At 36.0% G+C, this 17,111-nt stretch overlaps 2 protein-coding genes and 1 long non-coding RNA gene across 13 annotated transcripts in view; 2 read left to right on the top strand and 1 right to left on the bottom strand.

The window, feature by feature from the left end:
• The window catches only part of LOC116776066 (microtubule-associated serine/threonine-protein kinase 3), a 36,420-nt gene extending 34,086 nt beyond the window's left edge, over positions 1-2,334 (top strand). For all 3 annotated transcript variants that reach the window (XM_061524370.1, XM_061524369.1, XM_061524371.1), the window contains one exon: positions 289-2,334. In XM_061524370.1, the coding sequence (XP_061380354.1) occupies positions 289-420 (132 nt within the window). In that variant the 3' untranslated portion in view covers positions 421-2,334. The remainder of the gene's footprint in view (positions 1-288) is intronic.
• A 55-nt stretch (positions 2,335-2,389) lies between these two features.
• LOC116775839 (uncharacterized) overlaps positions 2,390-17,111 on the bottom strand; it is a 47,919-nt gene continuing 33,197 nt past the window's right edge. For 2 of the 9 annotated variants that reach the window (XM_032668822.2, XM_032668823.2), the window contains 11 exons: positions 16,227-16,369; positions 15,582-15,674; positions 14,614-14,764; positions 12,861-12,972; positions 10,921-11,332; positions 10,413-10,543; positions 9,909-10,117; positions 8,907-9,020; positions 8,234-8,428; positions 7,044-7,244; positions 2,390-5,086 (listed from right to left, as the gene is read on the bottom strand). In XM_032668822.2, the coding sequence (XP_032524713.1) occupies positions 4,692-5,086; positions 7,044-7,244; positions 8,234-8,428; positions 8,907-9,020; positions 9,909-10,117; positions 10,413-10,543; positions 10,921-11,332; positions 12,861-12,972; positions 14,614-14,764; positions 15,582-15,674; positions 16,227-16,369 (2,156 nt within the window). In that variant the 3' untranslated portion in view covers positions 2,390-4,691. Of the gene's footprint in view, positions 5,087-5,994; positions 6,201-7,043; positions 7,245-8,233; positions 8,429-8,906; positions 9,021-9,908; positions 10,118-10,412; positions 10,544-10,920; positions 11,333-12,860; positions 12,973-14,613; positions 14,765-15,581; positions 15,675-16,226; positions 16,370-17,111 lie in introns of those variants that run through there. The other 7 variants (XM_032668824.2, XM_061524374.1, XM_061524375.1 and 4 more) reach the window with 6 other exon arrangements.
• On the top strand, positions 12,375-16,233 carry LOC116775840 (uncharacterized). Its single transcript, XR_009753106.1, has 5 exons — positions 12,375-12,733; positions 12,838-12,980; positions 14,620-14,776; positions 15,596-16,067; positions 16,111-16,233. It is a non-coding gene; the product is annotated as an uncharacterized LOC116775840 (long non-coding RNA).

The following is a 17,111-nucleotide window of genomic DNA, read 5'->3' as shown; positions in this document are numbered from 1 at the left end:
TAGATGTTTGTTGGTCCATTCCGCATATAATACTGAACGGATTTTGATGAGAATTGCCTGTGTAGCATAGATATCAGAATAATTCACTTAAAATTTACGTCGTGTATATGTTGTGTATCACAGACTATAGGTGGCACTGCTAGTTTGATGCTATATCTATCCTTAGTATACGTTATTAATTTTTGTCTGACAAACTTTAACAAACTAGTATTGTAATGCGCACATGTTGGAACTACAAACGAATCCCGTTTAAACTATTTTATAACACAAGTTATTGTTGATTAACAGAACACAGCGAACCAACAACCACAGACCTCGGCACAGAAGATAGACACAGACAAAAACGAGAAGCAGGAGGAGGATAAGAAGACGAAGAAGGGGCGAGGGAGAGCCTCCAGCTCCTCGTCGGGGGAGAAGTAATGACGGCAGAGGCAGATAGATATGTTAGAAAGAGACGCATATATGTGGCTCGGTTCATTCTACACGAGCCGCTTACAACGTAGAGAGATATATATTTTTGTCCTTTTGTCGTAGTTTAGTTGATATTAAGATTTCTATCAGTGTATTAGAGTACAATTTTGAATGACACAAATTGCTACGTAGGTGTATAGTGTTCAGTGGCTGTAACACGCACCGTGTCCGCTGGGACGGATTTGATGATGACATGAACATTTCCAGGTATAAATTTTTTCTTTTTGTAAAATTAATTCAAAATAAACTGTCTCAATTTAATATATTTAATACATTGATAATAATACAGTATAGAATAGACCAAAATTTGTATATCGACGGACGGAAACTAAATTCTATGTGTATGTGAGTAAGCACCATTTTTCATTACATCTTAATGATTTTTAATATGGATGTTGTGTGTGATTATGAAAATTAAAAAACATATACCGCTGTAAGCTTCTAGACTGTTTAGATGTATTCGATAAACTGTAAGAGCGGGGTCCGTTAATGTACCCCAGATGTTTGATGACAGACGTCTGGGATCCTCGGCACCCCTCAGTATTAATTGTAACGAGGCATTATTTGTCTATGATTTGCTTATATTTTTTTTTTCTAATGAGCGATTATTTTGTGATATTTTTAAACGTACTTGTTTTTTTTTTATTTCGTTTATTTTATTTTTTCTGTATATTTCAAATCGCTTCTTTTTATGTAATGTAAGTGTTTATGTTTGTAACTATCGCGTCATGTTAAATGCTCGTCACCTACGCTATGTTATTTATATTAACTATATACGTGTAAATATGTCTGTGTACTGACGTGCAATTGTTGTTATTTTTTAGAACATTTCCTCTAACCGTATAAACACGTTAACATTCCGAGACAGTGCCATATTTTGCTTCCGCTGAGCCGATTCTATCTATACACACGAACAAGTACATAAATCGCTTTTTACTATCCAGAGGCTTTTTAATATCTATTAAATGATAAATTAGTAAATTAATTATTATATTTTTTTTTATATTAAATATATTTTATTACTACACTTTCGAATATTGTTGTCGCTTATTAACGATTCGTATTTGTAGATGTTTTTAGTTCAACCGATAGATGTTAAACTTTTCCCGTAAAAGAAACGTCCACCCCTTTGAATGCGTTAACTAAATCAACACTTTGCTTGTTAATTTTTGTTTTATTACAAAAAGATAATAAGTAATTAATTTCAATTGTTTAATTGTTTAATGTTTTGTAAATATCGCGTAAATTTAGTTTTCGTATGAATGTTATATTGTGACTAGGATTTTTTTTTATATAGTTAACTTTTTCAAGTACATGAAGGTGTGATATATATTTTTTTATGTAATAAGTTCGTTCCGTATGAATATTTCTGAGCGCACTGTACATTGACACTAATACGTAACGTGTAATACTCATTGGTTGGATGTAGTTTTGTTTTGCATGTATTTTTTGGCAATACAGGGTAAGAGTGTGCACTTGCCCTTATGTTTTTGGTGTATACCGGCTTATCTGGTGACGTCCTCGCTGGAGTATCAACGGATCAAAAGGAACTCGCTTCGGGACCATCGCATCGTTTATTGAGTTACAGCTTCATGTTTTATTAGACCTTCAGAATTATTGTGAATATTTCTCTATATGTCTAGTGTAAGGTCACGCGAGGTCGCATGTATGTGTTGAATTTAGTTTAGAATTAAATTTTATTTTACATACTATGTTGTCTGCCATTAAAAATTTATGCGTAATTAGGCGTAAAGCATTGAATGTGATTTAACTAAGTGTTTAGAGTCGATGAGGATTTTTTTGTTTTCTTAGTAAATGTGTGCGATTCGATATAAATACTGAATAAAGTCAAAATAAGCTGTTTGTTCATTGTTTTTATTTACTTGTGTTTATTTAAGGCATAAATAAAAATACGATATTAATTTTAATATTTTATTGAGGTGTAAATTTGATTCAACGACTGAAAAAATCACATAACACGTAGCAAAGCTAAATTATAACATGGATTTTATAGACAGGCCCAAAAAAATTATAAGAAGATTTTTGTGCGGAGAAACTAACGATAGTAGGAACTAAACAAGACAATGCGCATTTTTAATTAAACCTGAAATAGTTTTAGTCTAGTAACCTTAAAGTAAACTAAGTTTTAAGTAAAACAATCAGTTACATAAGCATCAGATTACAATCATTATATATTAGTACACTCAAACTTATACACTGTGTTATAACTAGAACAGTTAAGAGTTATTTGAAAACAAAACACGCATAAGTCTAGCCATGTAGGTGGTGAACGGTCAGTGTGTACTGTAGTCTTATACTTAACACATTTAGTACTCTCAATAAATTAAAACAGGCATCAATATAATTATCAATAGACTACAGCGTAAATCAATTCTAACATTACCCTGTTCTACGGATATCCATAGAATATTTCACATCAACTAATCTTTAATACTCTTAAAAACATATTAGTTAACATTGAATATGAAATCGTATAGCAAATGGCTAGTAATCTAAACGGCCGAAACACTTTTCTCTTACCCGTTTAATGAGGCTCTCGTCTGGGGTTAATTTCCAATCCAGGCTCCTGGAGTCCGGCTCCTCAAAATCCTGAGATTGAGATTCGAACAGATCCCGCGAATGGTGTTTCGTTTTATCCTTCTTGCATTTTTTATGCGTCTCCTCACTTTTTATCTCTTTTTGATCGCTAATGCAACTGCGAGGCGTTTTCCATATGCAACGATCATTCGATTGTTTTGGTAAATTAGGTGAAGAAAAGTAAGAAAAGAAGGGACTTGATGGTTTGGGTTCCTTTTTCTCTTCGTTTTTAGACACATCGAGGAATGAAAATGTGTAGTCGGCGTCGATAACCTCCTCTCTTACGTAAGACGTGACGTGTCTTCTGTTCACATTAGAAGTCTCAAAACGATTGCTCCTTTCCAAACTATTTATCTTTGATTGTATAGTTTTCACTTGTACAACGAATTCGTAATGTTTTTCTACGCTTCCTGCGCATCTGTAGCATATAGTTGTTAAGTAATCAGATTCATTTATCAATATCTTCAAACATATTAATATTTTCTCCAACATATTGTTTTTTTGGCAAAAAATGCCAAACAATGAAACGTTAAATTCCGTTACTGACAGACACAATCTACACGATTGCCGTGAAACATCCATATTATATTAATTCTTATTATTTTTTTAAATATTTATACAAGCAATATGTATCAAGCAAACTTATTCCAAGATTCCCGCGTAAATGCAGTTGTTGTATACAGATAAAACAGAACTATTCGAAAAATACTTTGCTTATATATTTTGTTGGGAAAATAATTTTGGGAAATATATGCAAAAAATACTACTTTGGACGGCTTACCGTATCAATACCAGTATACTTTGCTTTTATAAGCTATTATTTATACTTTAAGAGTAATACCGTCAACTTTTATATAAACGCTACAAAAAAAAGTTAATAAGGGATAATGTTACAATAATTGAAAAATAACAAATTAATATTTTAGCAAATCGATCAGTGGCACAAAACAATCAAAATTGGTCACTTTTTCTATTATTATCAAATTAGGTTTTCGTCCGTTAAAACGTTTAGTGAGCATAATTTCCAGAAGTAAGTGAAATCATACAATCATATTTTTCAGAGGTATGAGATATAACAGAGTTAAAATTTTTGCTACGATGGACGGACAGGCCGACGGTACATGCAGCTAAAATGAGTGCATTAACGAAACGATAGACTGCAAAATATTAAACTTTCCAATTTGTTGTCGAATATGATATTGTTAAACTATTTGAAGAGCAATTGATTATCTTTTGAAGTAACCTTGTCTGTAATCGTAAGAATTAAAAGGAACCAGTGTTCAAAAATCGATAAAACCGTAACAGTACAATATTAGTAACCAATTTAATTGATTCTAACTATCAGGGTCATCACTACTATCACAAGCCATCACACTATTATGACAGTGATCATAATTCATAAATTAATATATTATATATGTCGTTTGAAGCGAAGCTATTTTAACACGTCTCCTACTTTTATTTGTCGTAACCGTGACTCATCATGGATGCATTCTATTAGGGCTTCACTAGCGTCTTGATTGCTCCAATGTTATTTGGTGTACAATGAAGTGTATGGATAGCTTTTGTTTCTTGAGGCAGCATCATGTCACGATTTACAGACAAATTTCTATTCGACGTGATTAAACGTCGTCCTCTTTCTTGCCCCAAAACTTGTCGAACCTCGTGCGAGCCCTGTCTAGGACCTCGGAAGCGGTTAGACCACCAGTGGGTGTCTCATTGACTACAGTTGTATCCACTACTCCCGGTGCGACCTGAGTCGCTTCAGTCGACTTTTTAATGACTTCCTTCTCAGCGAGATGCTCCTGGACTGGTGTTTCCGGAGTCAGCTGGTTGCTGTTCAAACCGTTAACGCCGTTAACTTTGTTCAAGTCCAGAGCCTTGGTTTCATCGATGGGTGTGAGGCTGATGGGAGTGGTGGGTGTTTTGTCAGTCCGTTTGCTCAAGCTCGTCGGGGACTCGCTCTTCTTGAGCGAACGTATCGGAGACATTTGCTGATGATGAATTGGAGCGATTTCTGGAAAAGCGTTTCATAAGATACAATCGGGCTCTTGATGAATCATTGTTTGTTTTTTTTTTTTTGTCGAAAACGGAAACGGAACTCCTTTAACATATAAAGCACAGAAATTACACTAAGGCTATGGAGTATAACAGGTTTATAATATTATGAATAGATATAACAACTACCGTCGTGTGGCTATTCCTCTACATGTGTTTATTTATAAGGAATATTCAGTTCTATTTATATAAAGTGCCGTGTTAAAATTATTTGGCATCACAATTAATATTTTAGCTCATTGTTACTTAAAACTATCTATATAATAAATTAGCTAATAGAATTAATTCCAAATGTATGAATTGAACATAAATTCACTTTCACATGCCACCTTCTAACGAGATATCGTCACCAACAACAAAAACTGTTTGCCTTCATAGATATCACCATTGACAGTGTTAGGCACCTGTTGGTGTTGGTATCGAATGAACTTGATACATGCTCCCAAATCATTAGATAGGAAGGGGTTAAACAAATCTAAATTATCAAAGAACTAGTTAGCATATAAATATCTCAAGAAGTCATGCAGAGTTCAACAAAGAGATCTTTAGAGAAGAATGTTATGAATGCTGGGGGCGGACATCGTTGCTAAGAGGACACATACATTACATCAAGAAGGAACCTAAAAGCCATCGTTTGATGATAGCTGGGAGATGAAAAGAGAATTGTCAGAGTTTAGTATCGGACATTTCCCTTATGATGTGTCGGCAGCATGCAAAAGTGAACGAACAATGACATGATCAAATAATAGGAGGGGTGCGGGACAGTGGCGGTGACAAACAGCAAACATCGATACATACACACAACAAGTGAATACATACGTGGTCGACGTCTCAGCGGAGTACGGTCAAAATAAAAAAGCATCTCAATTATTGGAATAAAACAATTTAATCATGAACTATAATATAAAACAGGTTATATATGTCTGGTGGTGTGATGTGTGTGACCTCTGAGGGTCGTGGTTCAGTCAGTCACACTCATTAAACCGTCGTCTAAGGCTCGGTGGTAGCCGCCTTCGCCTCCTCGGTCACGGACGCGCTCTTAAAGTCAGAGCTAGGACGTTTTATGGTCTCATCTGAAATATGGCGTGACTTGTATGGTTGGTGACGTGAACCACTACAGCGTTCTATGTCCACAGAAATATGCTCGTGTGCAAGTCCCTGAATGACGTCATCCAATACACATTTACACACACACGGATCTTGTCTGATCTCTACTATCTGTTTAGTCAGATGTTTTATGTATTATTTGTGTGGACTTCGAACAGTTGCTAAAATGTGTGACAGTAACAAACACAAGAATGTCAATGAAAATAAAAGATGGTTTAATATAATGCGTGTTAGGTTTCATTTCTTTGGTAACATGTCAATGATTTTATTGTGTTGGTCAGTGTCAGTGTTGCAAGCTTCTACGCTGTGGGGTTGCTCGCACCTTGTAACAATACGATGGTAGAATGGTAGATAACATGTCATTAGCTAATCGTGTCCCATGAAGTGTGATGGCTTTAAATGTTCTAAAATTCAATCACATTTGTTGTGATTAAATCTCGAAGAAAGTAACCTACATTAAGTATCAGGATTCTTAATATTACATTCCTATACATTTCTCGAATGTCTATCTACATGGAGGAGTATCTTCTCCATGTTCATTAAATTCCAATAGAAAGAGGTAGACCGCGTCTGGGAGCAACTACTCCCTTGGTCTCATCTAAACTGTGATTCTATCTATTTAGATCTGTAAAAAAATCGTTAAAAACGAACGTCCAGAATGAAAAAGATACTCCTGGAAGCGAGTCAAACTATCACAATATCTGTACCAACGGACTACAGTAACCTCGAATGTTAATGACAATTCCATAGCTTAACCTAACTTAGTTTAATAATGTTTGCCGTCAATCTGTTCAAGAGGCTGCACTCACCGCTTTTGACGTTCTGTGTGACGGTGAACGTCTTTCCCGTGTCCAGAGGCACGGTCCAGTTGACAGGATCCGGCGAGCGCATGTTCATCTGTTCTGGCGACTTCACCCGCGTCGGCTCCGGAGGAGACTTTACTATCGGGGAATCATCGAAGAAGTGATCCTTGGCGACTGAAGCGCTGCGATGATTGGGAATGTCATCATCTGAAATTTTATTCTGTTTTTTCAAGAACTGCTCATTATATTCTTTATAGCTATCTAAATCATATTTGCATAATATTTTTTTATTGTTTTGTATACAATTCCTGTGTATATTGCTTGTGTGATTGTGTATTTTCTAGAATATTCAGCCAATTACATCTAAACACTAAGTCTGTATCTACATCTAGAACAAACAACACCGAGAGAGAAAGAAACATACACATAATGCATTCTAAACACTGAGAATTTAAAGAAAAAATACGTGAAGCCAGTTTCACACGTGTTCTTCAAGTAATACTAGGGAAATTGCTCAATTAACTTTCTCATTATTTGTCCACAATCTTTGAGAATCACACATTCATTATTTTACAAGATGCAGTAATTATGAAGATCCGTTGTTTGTTCCTCTAATGGGAACATTATAATTATGTTAAGACATTTCCCATGGAATACTCCCAAAACAATCTCGTATCCCAATAAATCTAAACCCGTTTACTTTGTGCGGACAGTGACAAACAGACAACACGAACAGAATCCTCGTGAGGGTGGAAGCCATTCCCACAGGTGCCAATGCGTATCGTGACTAGCGTTGCGTTGACGCACTGACTAAGTTACACAACTTACAGAAAGCAATTCAAAAGCTTCGATTCAGATCGTCGAGCTACACAGACACAGCCAATTAAATCAGTTACGCTTCTATATTCCATATCAAACATCATGGAATTCATATGTTAATATAGATAATGAACAAAAAAACAAAACCTAAAAAAAAAATTTACCTCAGCATAATTTAGACAAAAGTTAAAAGCAATCACAGTGAAGCCAATGCTGTATAAGCCCTCCGATAGAAAAAAAAACAAAATGTAAAAAGATTTACAAGACTGTTAGTTGACCTCTTTTTTCGTTTGCTTATGCTGTAAGCACCACAGGAAGCCAGTATTAATTTGCCATCACAGAGCGTCGACGCAACTGTCACCTGTTTTAGTACGCACCCAGTTTTATGCCCACTTTCGAGACGCTCCGGCTTCGTCGGGCCGGTGGTGTAGTCACGTTTACCCGTCCTGCCCCGTTTGCCTCAACGGCCCCATTCACTAATCCTGTCCCCGTTTTGGTGGGGGCGGAGGGCGACCGGCCCCCCCGCGATGTCGACCTAACTCTACTACTACTCCCCCTACTTAACGGCAAACCTACAGAAGAAATGTATGTTCCACTAAAATCAGGTACAGAGAATTGGCCCCACAAACGTTTTTACTTATAAGGTCGGTTATAGTCGTTTCTAGGGCCAAAATCTCATATTTAGGGGTTCAGGCAACAGGCAGGAACACATCTTCGTAACAAAAGTAAGAAATACAAATACTAATGTCAACAATGAGGACAATGCTGTAAATAAAAAACACAACATTTATAAATACACGGAGTCATCCAGGAAGTAATGTATATAGTTTTCATCAAGTTTTTTTTCTGGCAGAATTTTGACATCACAAGACATACATAACATAAAAGGACAGTTTACTAGACAAATATAACGAGGGTTGGGTAGTTTTAATTTTAATTCAACAGCACAGTCACAACATAAATATCTAGAACAGCTATCAGCCAATTGAGAGAAAGATTTTCATAGCTTATTGGAGCTTAATTGGATTTTGTTTAAAAGCGGGGACTTACCGGTGGGCTTGTGCGGGCGCTCGGCGTCGGTGGCAGCACGAGGGGGCGCGGGCGCGGGGTCAGCAGAGCGTGGTCGGCGGCGCGGAGAACGGAACGAACCTTCGGATTTTGCCCCTAGAATCATAAGTTTTAAGTATTTTGCATGTCAACTCTACAATCAAAGCCATTTTAGAGAGAACTTTAAGTAGAAGCTTTTCCTTGACGTCAATCTATATTGTCAGGAATACCCAGTTTCTGATTTTGATATCTAGCCATGACAAACGAAATATTATTTTTGTTTTTGTCTCCCAATTATAAAGAGTGCTATGAAAACTGTGAGAAATTTATAATGCGGAATAATTTTCAATTTTAACAGCCGGGAGACTATGATTTGTTGAAATTAAAAATGCAATGAAATCGAAATTCAATAATATAATAGGTCCATAAGGTTTTTGGATATTAGTTTTAAAGTAAATCATTCTTTACATCATTCGGAAATCAGTCTCTCATTCATCATTCGATTCTTGTGACGTCATAGTACAACCATTTGTTTTGAGCTTTATAGTTGCCGCCGCTAGATGTCGCTGTAATTTACTGCATAATATTCAAAATCTAGTTATTGGAAGGTTACCTTATGTTAAAAACATCGGAAACCACGCCTAGCGCTCTACGGATGTCATTTTATCTATTAAGGTAATAAGTTACTAATACATTTTTTATAATATTCTTCTGTATTCAGAGTTGCAACACTTTTAAAATATGGTTTAGAAGATTTTTTTTAATTAATATAAGAAAAAAGTATAACAATATTATATAACATCTGAAGAATTATACTTCAAGAGTCTATAGCTGAGATGAGGTCCGGAATAAATGGTAGTTTGTTGTAACATGACGTAAAAACAAGGTCATGGGAGTTTTTATGAAATTTAATTTTTAAGGGACATTTAAATGAATTAAAGTAATTTTGCATTCTTGGTAACATTATTGGATTAGTTAGGTGAATCAAGATATTGTATATCTCACCATCCTGAACAGCTCCCTCGTCGAAACTGTGCCCTTGCAGCTTCTTCCTCTGTTTTTGAGGAGATGTCTTATGAGGCGATCGTTCTAAAGCCTTGGTCTCCTGAAGCTTAGCGTGAATGGATTGGTGCGGTGCCGAGCGGAAAGACCGGAACTTCTTGGGAGACAGGTTTCTGGACTCCTTGCCGTCCTTCTCATCTCGAGGCAAAGCCCTGTAAATAAATACTGTTGATGCAGTACGTTCTAAAATATTTCGTTTAGCTTGCCAAAGTTAGGCCGGTGATCACTAAGCTATTTAGCACTAAAATGGCTTCGCAATCCAAGCCATTCTTTGCTAGCATCAGCCCTAATTAAATATAATGTTTGTGAAAGCATCACAGCAGGCTGGGAAGACAAACATATTTAAAGGTTCCTAGGTAATCAACTTTAAAAAGTTATATGCATATCGTAATGACCCTTGGTGCTGGGGTGTGTCTTTCTTAAGATATTATCTAGTGCATCACTTACTTGTGATTGGTGGAAGCGAGTGATAGGGCAGACAGCGACGACCGGCGGGACACTTGGTACCAGAGCTCGATTTGCTTATTGTAAAGCTGAGTGATGTGCTCTGGAGCGAGTTCGGTTCCCCAGCCGCGGTACTGTCGAATTAATGGTAATTTTGAATATGATACAAGCATGATTGTGACGTACCACTTGTCAAACTTGTTAGAAAATTTGATAAGTGATGACATTACTGCTCTGCCAATTATGGATTATGGATTAGGGGTAACTCTTGTGAATCTAAGGTAGGGATCAGATATGCAAGGCAACTTGACATTTGTCGCTGTCGTTTTTAAGTGATTCGTTACTCCACCGTCTTACGACATTATAATAATGTTCTTTGTTTGGGTATGCTTTATAACGTAATCCTAATTTCCGTTCGTAGGGTTTAAGGGGAATCGAAGTTCAGGTTTCCTAGATAACGGGAGTCTCTGTATTACATGAGTGTGATCAACAATCATAGGGGGGCGCAGACCTTGTATTCGCCGGCACGCTTGCGCAGATCCAGGACCTCGCGGTACCAGGAGTCGCCCTGCGCGAGTCCGAGTGGCTGCAGGCCGGCAGCGCGCAGCGTGCTGGCCGTGTCTTCGACAGCCGCCCCCTGTGCTTGCCCCTGCCCCGTCCCCTGCAGCTGCCCCGCTACCCCCACATCCCCGGCCCCCGCCCCCGCACCCTCCGTGTCCCCCACCAACCTCTCGCTCGCCTCCTCTATCGACTTCCCTTTCCCCCTGCATTTTGTAAATGTCCCTTTAGACGCCTCGTACACGTATTGAGAGAACGGTCTAAATTTCTTTTTGTACTCGCTTTTGTAACGTTTCCTATTATCTTTGGACCGATCCTCCCCGTTGTATATGAGGGCCGATAGCGCGCTACGGAACGTCGATTTTCTGCAAAATTCCATTTCAAGTCAGACGTCGGGCGTAACGATGATATGCGGCAAAACAAAGAGCTCGCGAGCCAGGTTAGTAAGTTTCATGCTCAAATAATTGTTAAGCTCGCAATGGTGGTAAGGATGTTAGACCTGGAAGAGTCTAGAAGGATGCGCCGACTCGGGGCGCTCCCGCATGTCGATAGACTTTGGTGTCAGAAGTGTTAGGTGATACAAACACATACAATCTAACAAAAATTTGAATTAAAGTTCACATCGATAAAGTGCAGGACACATCGATATTAATAAAGTATTCTATTAGATGACATTCCGAACTAATACAATAGTCTTGACTAGAACTACTCGGCCTAGGAACCGTCACCGTGAGGAGTTTGAGATGTAAGCAAATATCAAAAACGAAATTTAGACTTGTTCTGCCATACCCAGTTACAGTGGAAACGTGACAGTCGCAGAACAGCCACGGAGGAAACTCTTACCGTTTAGCAATACTTATAAAATGTCGAGGATATTATTTAGCCATCAGCTTAGCTTCGGTTGTGACGAGTTATACTTGTGTTATGTTGCAATCTATTTGAGATTTTAAAAAAATATCGAACGACTTGCTGTACAACCTTGACCGAGATGTTACAATGTCACAGAAACCTTCAAGGTCATACAACAAATGGCCCGTTTGACAATGAAAGACAATTAACACTAACTGCAAAACCCATTCCCCTAACTCCATTCGCGTAATTAAATTCCCTTTCGTATAAATTTAATCATAATCATAAGCCAAGTAACTCACATATCCCCAACATGATTGTTCATCTTTAGAGTAAGAGTTTCCAACGTGGATAGACAGTACAAAAATCTAGACACAGATTATTAAAAGCAGTTAGTTAGCAGTGATTTATAACCTTTACCTGAAAAGTAAGTTGATTTTGCAAAAATTTTTTTATGAACAGACAAAAAGTAATAAAATATATTATTTTATAAGAAATACTTAAAAAAATATATATATCAAAAAAATATAAAATATGTCCGGAATTTAACGGATTTAGGACAAATCTAATGTGTGTTTGTGTGTGTATTTGTGTGTGTGTTTGTGTGTGTATTTGTGATTCATTCTTAATTTTGAGAGTGATCAAGTTGGTATTATAAATCGAGCCCCATCTCGTTACGTCCAATGCGAAAGCTGCTTTAGCCAAAGCGAAGCATTTCTTATGTGTTATGGCCCTTACATGTTATAGACTGTTTGTAAACGTAATATTATCACAAAAAAAAATAACATATTAAAACATGCGGATAAAATTATTTAATACGAAACGAAACAATCTATAATTTTTTTTAAAAAATATGAAAAGCACGAATGACGTCGTGGAAAAAAGCTGAAGCTGTTATTGAAGTCGATAATACAAAGGTAAACATATTTGCATTGTAAGTGTCGGTTACTTTCCACACGACGATTATCGCTTAGTTCCTGCTATGGGCTATTTAATGCAAATATGTTGTAATTCTGTGTAGATCTGTGCTCGGTGACTCCCTACCTCTGTACCCCTGGCTTCTGGCCGTTCCACAGATAGTCTTCGATGTAACGCTTGGGTCCGTCCTCGTGGTCTCCGTCGACGTGGTTCATGAGAGGCTCTGCTTCCACTAAACCTGTAAATGTACGTATACATACATATTTCTCATATGTTCGATGTGATCATTGCATCGTACAAAAACTTTTGTTATTATAATTTGGTGTGGTTTAATAGTTTGTAATTTTATGGCAATCAAAATACTAGTGTTTTCGGAAATTTTTTAGATTTTAAAGAGTATTTACGCATAAATATCTAAATAATACTGATCGTGTACACTTTCTGTATAATATCAATGTGATTTAAGATGCAATTTATCAGTGTTTAAATATTCGACGAGAGGATTATTTAGATGCAATTTAAATTTTCAATAAATAAGTTGAATTATGAAAGGGAATGATAAACCACGAAAACCCTGATGACAAGAAAGAAAGCAATATTACCAAGGAACGAAAATTATATCACAATTAATATTAGGAAAGATAAAGAAAGAAAGATTTGATGTAATTAAAAGACAGTAGACAGTATTCTTTGGTCATTTCCTGAACCGAACATTCCCTGGGGACGCATTGATATCAATTTATCTCCATTGAATGTCCCACTTAATTGGTTACAATTTTACTTCACGTCATAAAATGGACGAAATGTTAGAAGCGAAGCGTTCTTATAACAAAATACCGTGAAGTCGTCAAAATAGAGGAGTTGAAAGGTTGGAATTCAAAATTAGTCCTCATTTCAAGTTGGAGATATTCAAATTCGTCCCAAACTTCTTGTTCCACTGCTCAGTTCCTGCATGGCGTTTGAATTAATGACTCAGTGTATTTTCACGCCCTTTCAACTTCAAGGCGAGTTACGAAGCGTTGTTTAATTATGAACTTAATAATTCTAGGTATTTTGAACTCCTAGGGGCAACTTTGTGATTATTTTGCAAATTTAAATTGTTTCGTATTAAGATTTTCTAGAGAGTAAATATATAAAACATTGAGAGACAAGTAAATGTATATAGTTATTATGTTATTTCAATCGCTATTTATGTATTATTTTAAAAGAAAATATAATAGAAATGGTTTTAATTACAACACGTAGTCAATATGAAAAAACAATAAGCTGTTCTGTGTTATGATTATTTCTTGTGGGTAGTTTTGAAATAAATTAATTTTCATAGTAAAGAAACTTAGAGATAATACGATGTAATTGTACATTAAAGCTATGTTTTAGAATATTTTTAGTCTAGTTCTTAGTTATTTGAGCTCAGAGTAACTTTCAGATGTATACATGTATGAATATTTTGATAAATTTTTCTTACCTTCCTCGCATAGTGTACTTCAACAGTGTTTCAAAACTTCGTAACTTAGAAAACTAGTCTACAGTGAAGGATGCATCCTCTCAGACATACTGCAGTTTGTAACCGCGTCTCGAGTCCGCATCAAAATGTTTTATGCATGACAAAACTTTTGTTATATTTAATATTCAAATGCAACGAATTCATATATAATTCAAAAGGTAGCGGCCATTTTCAGTTTAATATCATCAAAGCGATGAACGAGGTCAGAACATAACTATTGTTAATATACACAAAACTCTTTTATGTAAACAGGTTTTTTTATTAAGTTATTTATATTACTATTTTATTATTATAACTAGGAACAGCAAAATTTTATTTTAAAATTGATGTTTGTGAGCGTAACTGCTTTTACGATTGTCGATAAACAAGTCCTACCTTCAGCCACAGCAGCTTTCTTGAGTGCTCCCATGGAGATGCTCTTCCTCGGCACCACCTCATCTTTAGGCCATGCGAACTGGTTCCGGTACTCGGTGCTCACAGTCTCCGGCTCCTTCGCAGCCAGGACCTCACCCAATGCTGTGGTCGCCTGATTTATTTGGTGGTTTAATATTGATGAGAATGTTATTCATCCAGGTCTAGAACTACTTTTGATTTCACCTACATGAGCTGGTGGTGGCTTTCTTTCGGATTATCCTGGTCTGGTAAGTATCTACTTGAATAGATTTTATTTTAATTGAGCTTCATTTATAGTCTATGTTTATAAATACCAATGGTATCATAAACGGTAATTCATACTTTCACCACTTTATAATACCGCTATACTTTGATTGGTTTAGAAAATTAAAGTTCAGTCTTATATAACCGAAACCAGTCGTTAATTGTGAAAAAATATAGAAATATCTAGTCTGGAATCAATCTAGATTTAATTACAATCGAATGTTCAATATCAAGATGCAATAAAATGACACGGTCCACTAAGCGGAAGCCCTATGTACATTTGTAATATGCTAGATAGTTTGTCGTAATAGGATTAGTCTATTCCTACTGCTCTTGTTTTAACCATCTCCCTATTCTCTCTATTCAAAAGTCACGAGACTATAGGATAGATTCACGCTCAGCGTTCTGACAGTTGGAGATAGTCGTGAAGCGCTATTTTTATGGAGCTCTCCAGCCTCATTTAGTTATACCAGACAATAACTATGAGGATTATATAACATAATAGAGAATATTACGTTTTCAGACAGAATACTAAGGGCCAAAAGCTTCAAGTGTTAAAGGAATATTTATGATTTTATTTTGATGATGTTATTGTTAGGACTAGACCTTGAATTTTGTTTGTGTTTCCTAAATATGTCTGTAGGTTAGTTTTATTTTGTTGTAAGAACTATGTTATATATTTTCACCTTTGGCTCCACAGTGTCTGTCCAGCGTGGCTGGCGAGGACCTTCAGATTTGCTTCGTCTCCCGGCACGCTCTGAATCATTTCTCTGAGCACTCTGTGATAATATTAAGGACATTCGTATTTGACCAATTAACCTACGTGCAAATTAGTGGCATCTATATTAACAGTAAAAAGTTATGGGCGCAGATAGCTCTTAACAACTTTTATAATGTGTCTGAAAACAATTTCCATGTATAATGATAAAGATATGATAAAAGATAAAGAAAGAAACGTATACTGCCGGGAAAGTGTCTTCATAAGTCAAAATATAAAAAAATATATATGTATTTTATAAAAGATATTGATAAAGAATTGTGATAATTTACATGTTAATTTCATTAAATATATCATTAAATATTATATCTACATATGATCTTAATAAGAATGAGCTATTTGTAAAATAAATTAAAAAATAAAATGAATTCTTTGTCCTGAAGAAGAAATATTGGTAATTTAAATTAATGAACTGAAGTAACACATATATATAACAGGCTGTAGGAAACGGATGTCATTAGACAGCGCTTTAAGGAAGAAAGGAACATTTCCGGAGTGAGAGAATTAACAAAGCTCTGGAATAACAGGACATAGAATACGATATGTGACTGACCCGTGCGCGCTCGAAGGCGGATGCCTGCTGGGGGCGGATGTCGTCAGCGGGCGCCGGGTCGAAGAGTTCGTTCGTCTTGTACGCTACACCTGGATACTTCTTCCGACGAGGCATTGCAGGTTCGATCGCCCCTGTGAACAGACCTAAAAAATTTAACTATCTAAGACGTCCCTTCACGCATTTAAACTAATTTAATGTAAACCGTCGCTTAGTAACTCTATCATGAATCATATTGCTCTCAATTTGATAATGTTAAGACTGATTGTTCCACATTGAAAATGTTATGAGTATTTTTAATTCCTCCATTCAAAAGAATGGGAAATAACAAAGCGCTTTGTAATCACTGCCGGCGCTAAACAATTCTTTTCTTTTTAAATTGCTCGAAGCGGCGTGGACTAAATTTTAATTAGCTAGTATTTTATTGCTTGATATTATTTGAAATTAATTTAAGATTTTTTATTATACGACCTATAATTTTTATATAAGATTATGCGTATGTGCATATGCTGACCTAATTTCATTCGATTTAAATAGGATGCCGGGTTATTTAAGATGTAATATGAGGAACATTGCAATCTCTACATGGGGATACCTTACCGTCATTATTGAATGAGTATGTCACATATACATATATTATCGGGTTAATTTGATTGTATGTATTCATGAAATTCAAGTGAGTTTTCATAAACGTTGACATATTCGTTATCAGTGATAAGAATTTTTGATCTAAATTTAAATTTGTTTTTTTTTTTTTTACATTATTTGCAATGAACCGAATACTTGCGTCATTGTTTAGAAACGAAGAATGTAATGGCCGAGAATTGTGAACGAGGTTACGATTTGACTTTATCTCATTGAAAAAAGATTTTATTTAGGACTCGTAAT

This window comes from Danaus plexippus, chromosome 24 (genome assembly GCF_018135715.1).
Source record: "Danaus plexippus chromosome 24, MEX_DaPlex, whole genome shotgun sequence".
Taxonomy (NCBI): domain Eukaryota; kingdom Metazoa; phylum Arthropoda; class Insecta; order Lepidoptera; family Nymphalidae; genus Danaus; species Danaus plexippus.
This window is presented reverse-complemented; position numbering and strand designations above follow the sequence as displayed.